This window comes from Canis aureus, chromosome 34 (genome assembly GCF_053574225.1).
Source record: "Canis aureus isolate CA01 chromosome 34, VMU_Caureus_v.1.0, whole genome shotgun sequence".
Lineage (NCBI taxonomy): Eukaryota > Metazoa > Chordata > Mammalia > Carnivora > Canidae > Canis > Canis aureus.
The window spans coordinates 23,029,478-23,047,125 of record NC_135644.1 but is presented as its reverse complement, the minus strand read 5'-3'; the positions used below and the strand labels follow the sequence as shown (position 1 = coordinate 23,047,125).

General features: G+C 33.5%; 1 protein-coding gene across 2 annotated transcripts in view; it reads right to left on the bottom strand.

Moving 5' to 3' along the window:
* The window catches only part of KCNH7 (potassium voltage-gated channel subfamily H member 7), a 480,585-nt gene that overhangs the window by 57,909 nt on the left and 405,028 nt on the right, over nucleotides 1-17,648 (bottom strand). For both annotated transcript variants that reach the window (XM_077883017.1, XM_077883018.1), the window contains exon 8: nucleotides 4,482-4,881. In XM_077883017.1, coding sequence (XP_077739143.1) covers nucleotides 4,482-4,881 — 400 coding nt within the window. The remainder of the gene's footprint in view (nucleotides 1-4,481; nucleotides 4,882-17,648) is intronic.

Genomic DNA, 17,648 nt, shown 5'->3' with positions numbered 1-17,648 from the left:
TCTCTCTTTAGCTGTCTCTTGCACATTTTGGCACATTTTTCTTTCATTTTTGTTCAGTTAAACTATTTTCTAATTTTCCATGTGATTTTCTTCTTTGAACCATAGGTTATTTGGAAGTGTGCCACCTACTTTCGTTCCAAATACATATCACTCTTTTGTTTCATTTTCTCTTCTTCTCTTCTTTATTTTCTTTCCTTTCTTTTCCTTTTTTCCTTTCCTTTCCTTTTCTTTTTTTCTCTCTCTTTATCCTTTTCGCTCCCTCTCAGGATAATTTCCAGTTTCTCTTGTGGTTAGAGACATACTCTGTATGATTCAGTACTTTTAAATTTGCTAAAATTTCTTTTGGTTCAGCATATGACCTGTCTTGAGGATTTGATTTGTAGTCCAGCAGATGGTCTATCGTGCTGAATGTCCCACATACACTAGAAAAGAATGTGTATTCTGCTGGTATTCTATAATTGCCAATGTCATGTTAATTGATAGTATTGTTCAAATCTTTTATATCTTTTCTGATTTTCTGTCTACTTATTCTACAAAACACAGAGGGAAGAGTGTTAATTGCTAATTGTAACTGTAGATTTGTCTTGTGAATTTTTCTATTTCTCCATTTGGTTCTATCAGTTTTTGTTTAATGTAATTGCTTTGTAATTGGGTATCTACACGCTTAGGACTGTGGTGTCTACTTTGTCTCTGGTAAGTCTTTGTTTTTAAGTCTTCTTTGAAATCAATACTGCTCCTCACATTTTCTCATAATTAGTGATTGTATATACATCTTTTTCCATCTTTTTCTATTACCTATGTCTTTATATTTTAAGTGTGTTTCTTTAGATAGCATATGATTGAGCCTTTTAAAAAAAAATAGTCTGACAATTCTGGAAGTTTAATGAGAGTTTAGCTCACTTACATTTAATGGAATTGTTAATGTGGCTTGTGTTAAATCTACCATCTTGCTGTTTGTTTTCTATGTGTTCCATTTCTCTTATTTTCTATTTATTGGTTTTATCATTTTTATTATTCTATTTCATCTTCTCTATTGGCTTGTTAACTGTGCTGTAGTAGTTACAGTATGCATTTTTAATTTATCACTCTGTACCTTAAATAATATAATACCTCTTCATGTATAATGTAGGAATCTTATATAAGATTTTATAATTCTTACTTAAATATACTTTCATTCTCCCTTCCTGTTTTGTACTATTATTGTCACATTTTAAATTCTACATATGTTATAAAATTTAAGATATATTCTCCTAATTTTTGCTTTAAAAATTATTTTTGAAGACATTTAAAAATGAGAAAATATCTTTTAAATTTACCTACATATTAACATTTTCTAGTGTTCTTCATTTGTTTTTCTGGATCCAAATTTTCATCTTAATAATATTTTCTATTTACCTGGAGAGCTTTCTAATTTCTTGTACTTTGCTCATGATGAATTATGTCAGGTTTTGTTTGTCACTTTTGAAGGATAGATTAATTGAACCAATAATTCTGTGTTGGCAGATTTTGTTTTTTCTTTAGCACTTTAAAGATTTTATTACATTGTCTTCATGGTTTGCATTGATTCTAATAAGAAATATGTTCTCAATCTGATGCTTTCCCTCTGTACATGATGTATCCTATTTTTTTCCCTTCCAGTTACTTTTAAGACTTTTTCTCCTTATCACTAGTTTTCAGTAATTTAAGTATGGTGTGCTTGTGTGTGTGTGTGTTTGTGTGTGTGTTTTTAACATGTTTGGGATTCACTAAGCTTCTTGGATCTGTGGTTTACAGCTTTTTATCAATTTTGGATAGATTTCGGCCATTAAGATTTCTTTTTCTAGTTCCCTTCCCCATTTTCTGGGAGTCCATATACACATTTGTTAAAGTGCTAGATATTATTTGTCAGTTTCATCATTTCTGTCAATTCTGGTTCTGGGCTTTTATTTGTTTTATTAAGATATAATTGACATACAAAATTATATTAACTTTGGAAGTACAACATGGTGATTTGATATTTGTATACAGTCAGAAATGTAGTAATCATAAGTATAGTTAATTTCCATTACCACAGAGGCACAGGATATTTTTTTTCTTGTGATGAGAACTTTTAAGATTTACTCTTTTAGCAACTTTCAAATATATAATACAGTATTATTAACTGTAGTTACCATACATTATATTACATCACTATTTATTAATTAAATAATAATTTATTTAAAAAAATAAAACGCATCTACAGACATTTGAGTTGTTTCCATTTAGTTAGATGGTATCTTTTAATGTTTGATTTTTAGTTTTCTTGAGTTATATTGTAAGAGAGATGATAGATTGATCTTTTTTTCTATTTGGCTTCAAAGTTTTCTTTTAGAATGAAGATTGGTTTTAAAGAAGTTTAGGGATGATGAGAAAGTTCAACATGATAACTAGATGATATAAACTATACCTAGTATTAGTATATAGACACTATTTTACATTATATTTTTAGATATTGTATTTTATTTTTGGCTTAAAACAGATCACTCAGATCTAAGGAGTATGTACTTAGTGTAGAAATATAACTAAACAAAAATAACCAAATCATTTTCTAACACAGTTGGATCTCAATGGAAATACCACGTTAGATGCATCCATATACATCAAATGGCTTTGTGCATTTTGGGGCATTTTTATTATTAAGTTTTGAGTTGTAATTTGACTTTTCTTCTTAATTTTAGCATAATAGATCATGATAGAACTCTCTAGGAATACCTTTAATTTTTTCTTATGTGACATGGAGCTCTACATAATTCCCTTTTGAAAGTTATAGAACCAAGTCTATTATTCAAATAAAGTATATTATGTGGGATGTGGTTGTATCTTACTCTACTCAATTAACTAGAGTGTCTTCTCTTTTTCTAAAAGATGAAAAATATCTGTAGAAAACAAGTATTTTCCTTAAAGAATCAAAAGAAATAGCCTAGTGCTATATTTAAGAAAGAAGGGAAGGAGGAGAAATGGAAGGAAGAAAGAAGGAAGGAGAAAACACTGCCAATTATCATGACTTAGGGATTAGAGACTGGATATAGACCAAATAAAGAACTGAGTTTTCTTTGATTTAAAATAATTCACATGATGAACAGTACTGTTTTTAATGTAATCCTCACAAGTGATGAGGATTTCTAAGTGGTGAGCAGGTTAGAAAACTCTTGAAAATTCTGTTTCAATATGCAGGTTCTGTTTTATTCATTAATAGCATATATATATATTTTTTCTATACATATGTTTAAATAATTAGGAACAAACTTTTAAAAATTTCTTTTTTTGTTACTTCACTAAAATTGATAATCACTGTAAGGTATTTACTAGCAGCTATAGTCATAGAGTGGTTGGCACTGTTTGAGATAGTCGGTCTTCCTAGAATGAGTTTTTCTGTTTCCCAGTAGGTCCCTCTTCCATTTCCTTCTGGGTGCAAGGCTACTTCTGTGTTTATAGCTCAGACTTAGCCTGAATCTGTAGAATATCTTAAGGGTTATTTGAATATAATGCTATTTACCTATATAAATCTTACCTAAATAAAAATACTAAGATATATATAAGAAAAGTAAATTTTAAATACAATGAACAATAAACAGGGTGATTTGATTTAAATTTCACAAATAAAACTTATCTAAGTACACTTCATTAATCAATATGTTAACATTTAAAATCAACTCTGGATCTATTTTCAGATTTGTACACCATCTAAGGATAATGCCCTTTTCTAAGCTTTAAAATTTCATTATGCTTTTGTCAATTGCTGCTCGGTATCACAGAAGTTATCTTTAGTGACTCTATAGTATGATTTTTAAAAACATTAAAACATCTTTAGGTTAATGCAGAATTTTTTGTTTCTTATTCCAAAAAATATACCTCTTAATGATGCTCATGTCATCACCACATTACAAGGTAAAGAGCAATCACTTAAGCTTTGGCATAATGTCATAGGGAAAGGAATTTTTAAGCAATAAGTAAGTGGTGAAAAATACATATATATATTTATCTGTGTATATATCTGTCTGTAAATACAGATATATATAAGAAATATATGTATTTATTACTTCTATATTTTTATATAGAAGTATATTTTTCTATTAAGAAATATATATATTTCTATTTATCTAGTAATGTAAACTAATCTTTCCCATTCTAATTCGGTCTCAACTTAAAACAGAAAATAACCATTGGTAACAAATTGCAGACACTTTTACAGCAGCAATAGTGAACTGCAAGTCTCAATTCTGGAATTCTAAAATCCATGTAACTCCAGTTTTATATTTGTAGTTTTTCTGAGGTGCTAAAAATCCTTTTGGTATCTCCCCTCACAGAGAGAATTAGGTTTGATAGAATATAATACCCATATATGTAATTCCATGATCTCTCCAGTTTTCTATATTTTTTTCTTTGTCTGATTCTGAATGTTCTACAGATACCAATTTTAAGATATTTTACCCTAATAGAAAACAAAAGAGAAATCTACTTACAGCCGATCAACATGACACAGATTGAAAAGATTTTCTCCGAATTGGTGTTAGGAGACACGTTCCCAAATCCTACACTGGTTAAACTGCTGAAGGTAAAATAAAGTGCAGTGACGTATTTGTCTTTAATGGATGGTCCAGAACTTGAGTCACTGTCATTGTAACGTTTCCCAATTTGTTGTCCCAACGAATCCAACCATCCAATTTTGTCAGTCAGGTAGGGCCTTTCTACATTTCCAATTGCATACCAAATGCAAGCCAGCCAGTGAGCTATCAGGGCAAATATGCACATTAAGAGCATTAGAACAGCAGCTCCATATTCTGAATATCGATCAAGTTTCCGGGCCACTCGCACAAGACGAAGGAGTCGAGCTGTTTTCAGAAGACCGATTAATGTTGTTGTCTGTGGAAATAAATGTGTATGGTCAGAAACAGTTGGCAAACAATTCAGTGTGTGTTCCTCCTGCAAAGTAGGAGGAAACAGGTTAAAACAATATGGTAGCATTAAGGATAAATGCAGATTTGGATTAAGTATTAAGGTTAGTTTTTTTTTTTTTTTTTTTTTTTTTTACATCTGCCTTGGAAAATACTTTGAAAGTGTGTGGTACATTAATTCACTATCTTGACATTGAAGACCCATGGGACAGACTCCATCTGTCTAGCTTTATGTTCTAACCAAGTGCCTTGAAGATAATGAATACTCAGTAAATCATTCATTCACCAATAAACATCCTTGTGTGTTACTGGTGTGCCTACCAAATGCCACCACTGGGATTATAGTGTTGAGCAAGCAGACATGATCACTTTTATAACAGAAAGAAACATTTTCTTAATAGACAAAATGCCTTCTTTAATGAAGAGAAACAAGATCCACTGTCTTTAAGGGATTGATAGATTTGGTTTTTTAAAGAAACAGACAATAAACTCATTTCAGAGATTGAAAAATGTGGTAATGATAATAAAACAGAGTGGTGTGATAGAGGATGTTTAGGGCATAGTCAGGATGGCAGTGACTCTAGATAAAAAGGCCAAAGATGATCTTGCTGAGGAGCTGACATTAGAGTTGAGACGTACCCACATAATGAGAAGAGCCGGGCAAGCAGATAATTGGGAGATGTACTGGATGATTGTATGCATGCTTTACATGCTATATTTAAATTCATTTTTCCTTTCTCAATGTGCTAAACTGATGAATTGTTTCTTGATGTCCCAATGATATTATGTACTTTTCATTGGGGTGTGATGTGTAACTAATTGTATGATTATTACTGACCAGGTATCTAATGATAGGACACTTCTATATAATAACAGGATATTTAACTGGTTGTTTGAATTTGAAATCTGGTAAGTACAAATTACAAGTTCATTTCTTAGGTTTCCTAAATAATGTCAGCTATAACATTAATTATAGCTATACTATATAATTCACAGGGCATATAATTATTCCATAGTTACATGGTGTTTACCAATCAATTATTGAGTCATTTTATGTGTTCATTGTTGGTGTTTATTTTGCAGAGTATATCCAACTGTATTGAGAACACTTATATTTTAATTAAAGAAATAGCACCTGTCAGAGCTATCTCCCTCTATCTGTTCATATTGACTTGGTGGTAAAAAAAACCACTAAATATTAAGAAATATAGTTTCATTAGTATTCTATAATAAGTCTTGCAGTTCCTTTTTTGTGTGTGTGCTAGAGTGGTCACTAAGAGAAGGGGAGATCCTTCGGTCTCTGAATTCTTTTCAGTTTGTATTGGAATCTTCTAGAGGTTAGAGGAGATTATGTAGTTGGGATGTGCTTATCACATTTGAGATCTGGTCTTTACTCATTATAAAATGTGAGGAGGGGAGAGTCTTCCTTGTTTCCAATGTTGTTATTAATTTTGAAGGTGGAATAAGGAAAGCAGTATTTTTTTTCTTCACAAATATAAAGAGTGTATCTTTTCACAATGAATAAATGGAGAGTTTATGTTAGGTAGTTCTCTGGAAGAAGGTCAACCTTCCACTATTTGAATTATCAACATTTTAACTAATTAGCTTTTTTTTTCAAAGTTAGTTTTTTTTGTTTGTTTGTTTCAAAAGGTTTTATTTACATTTTAGTTAGTTAACATAGAGTGTAGGTTTCAGGAGCAGAATTTAGTGATTCATTACTTACATATAACACCCAGTGCTCATCACAAGTACCCTCCTTAATCCTCACAAACCATTTAGTGCATCCCCTCATCCACCACCCCTCCAGCACCCCTCAGTTTGTTTTTCATAGTTAATAGTCTCCTATGGTTTCCTCTCTATTTTTTTTTACTTCCTCTCTCTATGTTCACCTGTTTTGCTTCTTAAATTGCACATATGATTGAAATCATATGGTATTTATCTTTCTTTGACTGACTTCTTCTTAGCATAATACACTCTAGGCTCACCCACACTGTTGCAAAGGGCAAGATTTCACTCTTAATGATGGCTGAGTAATAGATATATTATACATATGTAACACTTCATCTTTATCCATTCATCAGTTGATAGGCATTTGGGCTCTTTCCATAAGTTGGCTATTGTTGATAATGTTATAGCCATCAGAGTGCATGTGCCCTTTCAAATCAATATTTTTGTATCCTTTGGGTTGGTACCTAGTAATGCAATTGTTGGGGTGTAGGGTAGCTCTATTTTTAACTTTTTGAAGAATCTCCATATTGTCTTCCAGAGTGGCTATACCAGTTTGCATTCCCACCAACCATGTAAGGGATTCCCCTTTCTGTGAATCCTTGACAACATCTGTTGTTTCCTGTGTTGTTAATTTTAGCCATTCTGACAGGTGTGAGATGGTATCTCATCGTAATTTTGATTTGTATTTCCCTGATGATGAGTGGTGATGCGGAGCATCTTTTCATACGTCTGTTTTAGCTAATCAGTCTATGTTAGGGCTTTGGACAAACAAATGAATGTATGGATTCTGTATCCATATTAGTCTGTCATCTTGGACAAATTGCTTATTTAATCTCTAAACTTCAAAAATTTCATCTGGAAATGGGCATAATAATGCCTCCTCACAGGGTTGTAGATAATGCCCCATAAATAGTAGCTTTTTGCATTAAATATCCCATATGCTTTAGTTTCCGTCAGTAAGCAGAAACATTATATGGTGAAATAGATCCATAGAACTTACACGTTTTCCAAATGCATTACTCTGATATCTAGAATTCTAATTGGAGGCATTCCAACACCGGCCTTTTGGCCTCCTCAGGGAATGGCAGGAATTTTAAAGACAAGAGCATCGTCTAGAGGCATTGACTGCTTGGAGTTCAGTACAGGAATCACCTGGGTTCAATGTGTCTCTACACTTCACAGCTTCAGTCTGTGTGTTTATTTCCCCCCCAGCTCTGTTACCTATTTACTTGTACTGAAAAATCAGAACTATTTGAAGAGTATTGCTCAAAACTTATCTTTGAAAGAAAATTTCTCTCTGAACCTCAAAATAAATGAAATATAATGAAAATTCCCTAGGATATCTGGTTAATGAAGTGAAGTGCTTCAAAACAAATGAGATGTTTTAATAACATATTGTGATAATAAGCACTAACGACTCTTCTGGCTGCCAAGACAGTAAAGCAAAAATGATGTTATAAAAAAAAAAGGAATCAATCTGCTGTGTAGGCCACCTCCCTTCTTCTTCCCTCCTTTCAAAAAAAACATCTGATGTTTCTTCTAGGATTATATCAAAATGAGGTAAAACCTAGGTGACAGTTCTCTAAGCAGATAAATGAATATAATTTATTAGTGACACATAAATAACATCTTTCCTGGACAAAAAAAGCTTAAGAAATATGGCACATGATGAAGTCTCAACCCAATTGACATTACTCATATAAAATAATTTCAGATGTAGAGAGAGAGGGAGAGAGGAAGAGGAGAGGGAGAGAACGACAGAGGGAGGGAAGGAGAGAAAGAGAAAAGGGACAAGAATTATTAAACGGTTGTTTTACCTTTCAGTAGCTTCATAAGATGTGTGAAAATTGGCTTCAACAGTCAAAGCCATTCTCTTGTGATTCCTAAACATGTACCCAAGCATAATTACATATCTTGTTTGACAATGTAACAAATGACTGGATCTTATTTTTGTTGTTATCAAGATGCTGCGAACACACCTGGGCATTCTTCCTTAGCTACTGTTGCATACAGCATATCTTGTAGATGACACTTAAGATCGCAGTAACTCTTTTCTTCTTCCTTAAATATCTCTTTAAAGATTTAAAGTGTTTTGCCCATATTACACAAGGAAAAATACGATTGCACTAAAATCTCAGAGAGAGTAGCCTAAGGAATGATCAATCTCCTCTTGATTTGGTGGAGATGGTTAGTCCTCATTGTTTAGTTCAATGTACCCTTTTTGTATTGTGTGTGAATGAAAAATGGGACCAACAACTACCTTAGAGTTGTGTTAACATCAGAACTTGGCTAAGTAGAATATTTTCAGCATGTATGTTTCTCTCACCATTTATCTAATTTCATGTAGTACTCACATATAGTATGTAAATCTATTTTTGTGGGGGTTTTTCCCCCAATTTTTGAAAATAGAAATAAAACTATCTTTAAGCTTATTGCAACAATTTAAAAAATAGTAGAGGTATAAAACTTTCCCTTAGATGTTATTTAACTTTTTATTCGCATTAGAAAAATATTGTAATGTCTATTGTTACTTTTGGTAGACTGAGAAAACATAAGAGCTCACAAGAAATATGTGTGATTATGAACTACAAACACACCATGATAATAAATAAGATGGAGAAAGAGGTGAGCTACTTTACAGTAGATTGAAACAAGGTACTTTGTTTTTTGTTTTTGCTCATTAACTGTAGCAAAAAAGACAAAATGAATAAGCCATGGTTTCACCTCATCAGTACTTATGCCATTTCAGACCTGAGCTCCTTTACCTGTGATTGAATGATAGTGTAAACTCTTTTTGTCTGAATGCCACAGTAAAGAAAATATATTTATTTAGGACTTTTATTTTTAATGTATTTTGTCAGAACTTTTTAAGTGTAAAATGACTCTTCCCTGGCAATTCAAATTATTGAAATTTCTGGGGGGCTGAACCATATAATCCAATTTCAATTTTTTAAAAAATATACACATATCTATAGTTTGTTAAAGTCCTAGATACTTTTGGGATGCCTGGATGTCTCAGTTGGTTAGGTGTCTGCCTTCGGCTCAGGTAGTGATCTTGGAGTCCTAGGATTGAGCCCCATGTCAGGCTCCCTGTTCATCTGAGAGTCTGCTTCTCCCCCTCCCACCTCCTCTCCCCTGGCTTCTCACTCTCTCATAAATAAATAAATAAATAAATAAATAAATAAATAAATAAATAAATAAAATCTTAAAAAAAAATAAAGCCCTGGATAGTTTCTTATACTGAAGTAGAAGTTACTTTCCTTTATTATGACTTTCTCAACTGAACTTTATTTTAAAAATATATACTCTAAACAACTGCAATTTTATAACATGTTAGAAACCAGACCTGAAAAAAAAAAAAAAAAGAAACCAGACCTGGACTCAAGAAGACTATGTGATTTTTTTTTTTTTAGATATTTTACAATAGATGAGATAATATCCTCTCTCAGTGTAAGTGGATTTCTTTCAGAAGGCCTGAAATTAGAATAGGGGATTTCTTACTTGTATCAAACAATTCTCTTCTCAAGAGTAAATTTGGCTACAGTTAAACTGAGAAAGCTTCATCAATAAGAAAAATCTGGGGATCCCTGGGTGGCTCAGCGGTTCAGCACCTGCCTTTGGCCCAGGGTGTGATTCTGGAGTCCCGGGATCGAGTCCCGTGTTGGGCTCCCTGCATGGAGCCTGCTTCTCCCTCTGCCTGTGTCTCTGCCTCTCTCTCTCTCTGTCTATGTCTATGTCTATCATGAATGAGTAAACAAAATCTTAAAAAAAAATCTTGCTCTCAATAATTTTTCAAAATAATTTTTAAGTAAGCATTTTCAAGAATCATACATTTAAAATACTTGATTTCAGAGGTTTACTCTCCAACACTTTTGCCTATAGTAAGTGGGTAGAATTATTCTTTTATAAATGGGGAGATACAAGTATGTGATCTTCGGTTTTGTTTACAGGGTTGAAAGAATGAATCATTACTGGAAATTTCTGCCTAATCCATCATTCTGTTCTGTTTGTCAAGAAATATTTGGGTACAAGTGGAGAAATGGGAACACTTAGTGAGTAATACATTTCATAGTTCTACATCCATGGTTTGCTTTAGATTTTATTTCAATTCCCTCTAAGCTCTAGTGCTTGTATAACTTGTCCAGTACAACTTAATAATATTGAAACTAGTTTTGAGTTTTTTGTTCAGCTTGAGTCACACTTTTTTCAATATTTCTAAGGACACATTCACTGATACAATAAAAAAAATATGTTGAGTATGCAAGAAACTTTAAAGAAATCACATAACTTATCCTTTCTTTATTCAAACCAAACCTCACAAATTCCTCCACAAACTGAGGCTTTTAAACACAAGATTTTACAACCTCCTTGTGAAACTAAATCCAATATTTAACAACCTTTACTGTCAAGATGCTTCTATTTTTATTTTGTTTATAATTAACATTCTATTTTGGTGCAATTTCAACTCACTTCCCCTTTCTTTAGTTACAATAATATGGAAAACTGGTCATCAAATGATTTTACATAGTAGCAAGCAAATGTTACAATGAATAAAAAATTATGGATATTGTATTTTTAAAATAGGAATTTGACTTTTGAGAAATATTTAACAAAAAAAAAATTGAACCTTATGTCATCTCCAGTGAATTGTAGACGATAGATCATATATACATGATGAATAAATGATTAACTTAATGCAAAACATATTCTTTTTTTAACATATTCTTTTGATGGAATGTTCTTATATTTTCTTGGTTCAAAAATGATTTCATCAGAGATCCTGTGTCTCTAACTTGTCATACCACAGATTTTTGGAGGCATGAACAACAGCCTCAAATACAAGCCAATAGAGACATCTGCCTTAACTCCCAAGAACTATCTAAAGAGAGACACAGTGACTTTATGGATAGAAATATATTATGCATGCAGTTCTTCAAAATGTATTTTGTTATTTAAATTTGAACATGACTATGTCTAATGTTTTAGCAATTCACTTCTAACAAACTAATAGCAACTGCTGTAGAGATCAGGTTCAGAAAGAATTCTGACAAGGTGATTGGAATTTCTATACAGATACTTGCTAAGTTTTCCCTTGTATCCATTCTCTGATGCATCTAACAGATAAATGAAACAAACAGATCAATGTGAACAGAAACTCTTCTATTAAAACTTTCCCTCAAAGAGACTTTATATACTTAGGTTTCAAAGACTTTGCCTGTATTCAGGATTCATGGAAAATAACAGTAAAGTGGGAATGGAGAGAGGTTCATAAAGGAAGTAATGAATCCAAAAAACCCACTAATTTTCAGGAGAGGAAGAGGTTAATGAAGTGTATAGCTAAAAAGAATGCTCTAGATTCTAACAGTTGATATATTTAAAAGTAAGATTTTCCACAGATAAGCAAAATAGAGAAAAACTTGAGGCAGATAATGAAAAGTTGACTTTTTGGAGACTGGGTCAATAATGTTGTTCTCTTGCACCAATGATATTGAGATAATTCTCTATGGATGGCATGATATTTGAAGATGCACAAATTAATAAGTAAAGAATCTTTCCCTTCCTTGGTCTGTCTGGATGGCATTAATATCAGGAAGATACTAATGATACTAATAGACAAGCCCAATTATTATCAGTATTTCTTTCTTTTTTTAAAAAATATTTTATTTATTTATTTGAGAGAGAGATTGAGAGTGAGAGGGCATGGGTGGGGGGGGGGGGTGGGCAGGGGCAGAGAGAGAGGGAGAAGCAGACTTCCCACTGAGCTGAGAGCCCAATGTTGCAGGACTCCAATCACAGACTCCGGGATCATGACCTGAGCCAAAGACAGATGCTTAACTGACTGAGCCACCCAGGCACCCCTATCATTATTCCTTTCTTCAACATATTTTTTTTAACATTTTTTAGAAGATCCTCTAGTTATTACTAGGAGATTTGTATTCATTAAGCTAAAAGTGTAAATGATTGTTTTGAAAAAAGTGAGCAATTCTGCTCATATATATACTTTAGTAAAAATGTATATGCCAAACTATTCTCAGCAATGCTAGGATATATGTTTTATAGCTAAAATAATATAGATCCAAAATTCGAATAGGTTTCCTTCCTTAGCTTTGAATGTAAATAAAACTGAAATATTACAGTAGCTTACCATTTAGAGAAATTGGCAAGAAAGTTAGTTAATTGACATTGACAAAATTGTTTTCTCTAAGGTCACCCAAGATGCTATGACGCATAGAAAATTTTTTTAATACTTTAGTTAGAATTAAGCAATGATGAAATCATGACTGTCCTTATATTTAGTAAAATCGCTGCTTCACTTGACTATTTATGTCTTTATTTTGTAGAAATGTTCATCTATGAACATATGAAAGCCCTCTCCTGGATATCCTCTTTGTCCCAGATAAGGCCACCGGTTCTTAAATGTCTAAACAGCAAAAATTCCTGCCACTTTTAAAAATGCAGTTTCGAAGGCTTTACTTTAGACCTACCAAATATGAATCTCCAAATTCTTTCATAAGATCCACACTGAAATCGGTGCATGGTCCTCATGTAGAAGCACTGATCTAAACCAATCCTTGCCATGATTATAACAAATTTATAATTTAATGGATCTCATTTTTTAAAAAAGATTTTATTAATTTTTTTGACAGAAAGAGAGAGTGAGAGAGAGTGAGCACAAGCAGGGGAGGAGCAGAAGGAGAGGGAGAAGCAGGCTCTTTGCTGAGCAGAGAGCCCAATGTGGGGTTCTATCCCAGGACCCTGGGATCATGACCTGAGCCAAAGGCAGACACTTAACTGATTGAGCCACCAGGTGCCCTTCTCTTCTTCTTATCCTCACATATGTATCTTTCTAGCTGCTCACTTAGTCCCTGACTTGCCTACATGCCATTTGTACTAGGATGACAGGCATCTCAAACTTCATTTGACCCAAACAGGGAATTCTCCTTCCTAACGCACCTTCTTCTCCCCAGGAGAAGGATTTTCCTCTCTGGATAAGTGAGTGGCCACCTATAAAAGTCACTTCACTACCTCCATCCTCTAAAATATTTCAAACATGAAGAAAGAAACAACAAAATCTTTGAACCATCATTAATTCTGCTTTGTTTTTTACTCTTCCAACAATATTTAATCCATCAACAAGCCCTCTATTATATTTGAAATGTATCTTTCTCTCCTCACCTCTATTGCCACCATGTGGTCCAAGCCATTGCTGTTTTTCCCTGCTACATTACAGCCAAAGTTCTAAGTCTTTCCCCTGCTTCTACCCCCACTAAACCATCTGCAGACATCATCCATGAGGTGTTTTGTTTTGTTTTGTTTTTTTCCATGAGGTCTTTAAAACCATCCATTAGCTCATGTTGTTCTCACTCCGAAGGCTCTGGTGCAGCCAGAATGAATCCCCAAATGTCACTGTTGCATGTGATTTGGTTCCTGTTTCTGAATCCTCATATCTTAGCACTCAACTCTCAACTCACTGTGGTTCAGCTTAGCTGCCACTGGCCTTTCTTTTGTTCTAACACACCAAGCTTCTTCCCCAGTTGGGCCATTTTCACTAGTGTTTTCTTTTGCTTGAAATGCTGTGCATGTGTTTTCATGGGGCTAGTTTCTTTGGGTCAAGTCTCAACTCAAATGGGACCTCCCCAAAGATCTTTCCTAATCTCCTCATCCAAATCAGCCAACTGAAGAAGTCATTCAGCACCACGCGCCTTTTTCTTGACAGCTCACAAGCTTCTTAAGGGAAAAATCGAAACCAAAAACAATAACCCTTTACTTCACCATGTGCAGCCTTCCAGTGCTGCTGTTACCCCCTCCTTTTATTACCAAGATTCTAGCAAGAAGGGGCTTTATTTGCTTCCTGTTAATTTCTGCAGCCACTTCAGTTTGGCTGTGGCCAATATCTGATCTAACTGACACCAACACATACTGAACTGACACACCCAGTGACTTATTTCCAGTCTTCATGCTACTTTATGTCTTTACAGTATTTGACACCATTTTCTTGAATTTTCCCTTATTTCCCAGTGGAATGAGGTAAGTAGAAGTCCTATAATACCTAGCACAGTCTCCAATAACAAAAAAATTATTGGTGTCCTATATAATCTTTCAATGTTCCACAGTCATTTGTATAGGCAAAACCCAAATCTGTTTACTGAGCCTCAATGCTGGATTTTACATATAAACAGATGTTCACTTCTGTACATTTTAATATTCATTAAAATATGCAGAAATTTAGCTACCTTGTAAACTGAGAGATAATTAACTTGTTTAGTTTGGACCTTCACTAAGAATTGTTTACTGTTTAGGAAAATTATATCTTCAACGACATACTGTGTGTATATAGCATGGCTATGTCAGTCAACATTTGTTATATTATCACAATCATGAGATTTCTAGGTAATGAATGTTAATACATGTATATATATATACATATCTATCTGCATATATGTATGCATAAACATATATACCTATATAAGAACATATATAAAGTCAATGCTTGTATTAAAATGAAAATATAAAATAAACTAATATTCAGTTTAATATTGAATTTTTGTTCAAATATGGACTTCCTCATTGCAAGTAGTTACAATCATCTGATAATTTCATTATGTCATTTAAAATAAATAAATTAAAATAAAATAAAACATGCCTGAAGTATTTATATATTCAGCTGGGTATTTTGTTATGAACACATTTATTTCTTCTTTATATTAAGAGTGGGTATTATATATTGTATTTATTAAATTATGTGTATAAAATACTATACTATTTATGACTTGTATTTAACAATAATAAAAAGGGGCTTTATAAAATATTTGCTATATTGGGTCTGATAGGACTGGGACCCAACACTTTATAGCTCAGGAACCCTCCCATGCTCCATGTCCCCCTGTGAATGGCACTATGAAAGAATTTACTGGACAGTACTCTATCTGCTCATCTGATGCTGTTCATTGTAGACTGTAAGATCCAGACAGTGGGGTCCTTGTCCTACTCTTTTTTTGTAAGTGCAGGGTCTAGCATGTTGGCAATAGATGGTTCTCAATAAATGTTTATAGAATGAATGAACCTACTCAAGTAGAGGTTACCATAGCACTTTCTGAAAATGTAAAAATGAATTAAGTCAATTCTCATTAAAATTTGTAAAACAATTACATGAAACCCCAACTAGTAAGGTGATACAATTGAGCTAATGCTTCTTTATAGTAGAGTAGATGGATCTGAGTCCTATCAATCTGTCTTGATGCCCACTTTTGAGGGTCTCTGAACTTAGGCTAACTCTCCCAGTCACCTCTAGGGTACCCTAGTTTGAAAAGCATTGCACTGGATAATCTTTCATTAAAGTGACCTCTAGCTTAATGATTTTAGGATTTGCCATTTAATTTTGGGTCAAAAATCCCAAAAAGTTTTCTCTTTTTCATATTCATGTGATGAAACTTCCAAAATTAGTTTCTTTGAATATAAGATCTCTTTTCTCTGGAAGCATTTTTCTTCTTTTTTTTGCCAGAAACAAAAATGGATGCTGAATATTTTTAATACTCATACTACATTACACAATACACTTTTGGAAAAGTATTCTGAAATACCACTAGGTATTGAAAAGCCTAATTAAAAGTCTCATTATAAGGGTGTCTGGATGGCTCAGTCAGTTAAGCATCTGGCTCTTGGTTTCAGCTCAAGTTGTGATCTCAGGGTTCTGGGATTGAGGCCCTGGTTGGGCTCTGTGTTCATCAGGGAGTCTGCTTGAGGGTTCTCTCCTTCTGCCTGACCCCCCGGCTCTCTTTCTTTCTCTTTCTCAAATAAATAAATCTTTTTATTTATTTAAATCTATTTATTTATTTAAAACCTGATTTTAGTTATTTAATATAGTTTGTAAATAAAAGAAGTGTCTTCATTATTACTCTTGAAAAATGTATAAAGTAGGCCAATTCATCATTAGTTTTGTTGTTACCTTTTATAGCCAACTCAGCCCAACAGCTGACACCCTTATCCCCTCTACTTGCTATCCATGATACATACTTCTCCCTACAGTATGCCCCATGCTCTTATCCTTTGTAATACAATAACTGGCCTCAAAATATTTCCTTTTTGTCTCCCATTTCTTCAAGATTCCTAGAAAAGTAGCTAATCTACTGTCATAGGATCATAGACATGCAATAAGTATTTGTTGAGCAGATGATTAAGTTATCTACAGATTACTGTGGTAACATGTAAGTTTAAGGGAAGACTTTATTAAGAAGCAGAGAGACTGGGCAGCCTGGCTGGCTCAACAGTTTAGTGCTGCCTTCAGCCCAGGGCATGATCCTGGAGACCTGGGATCGAGTCCCATGTCAGGCTCCTTGCATGGAGCCTGCTTCTCCCTCTGCCTGTGTCTCTGTCTCTCTCTCTGTGCCTCTCATGAATAAAGAAATTAAATCTTAAAAAAAAAAAAGAAAGAAAAAGAAACAGAGACTTTAATCCAAAGGAATGGGAAGAAGAAGAGTAACCTTTGACAAACACTTACTATGTACCTGGTACTGAGTTAGTCTCTTTACATATACTGCTTTATTTTTAAAAAATCACAAGAAGATACCTTTCACCATTTTACAGAAAAGCAAATGAAATCTTAATGAGTTAAGTATCTTGCCAAAATATAGCACATAAGTAGCAAAGGGGAGAGTCAGACCCAGGTCTGTCTAAGTCCAAAGCCAGAACTCTTCCCATTATCATGTCACATCCAAAAAGAATGAGGAGAAGTTTGGGAACGTGGGGGAGTCCATGAAAGCACATAGGACTGGAGAACTGGCATTGTTTTCTTTGAGGCAAACTTCATTTTTTCTTTGATGCTACATGGAAAAGATAGTCCAGACACCATTTTCCCCAGAGACTATTTCATCCTATACTAATGTGAATGAATCACAATTAACTTTTGTTTCAGCTCTCTTGAAGTCCTGCCTGAAACATTGATTATCTAAATTATATATTTTAATTTTATTATTTTCAAGTGATATCGTAACTGGAATTAAACTACTC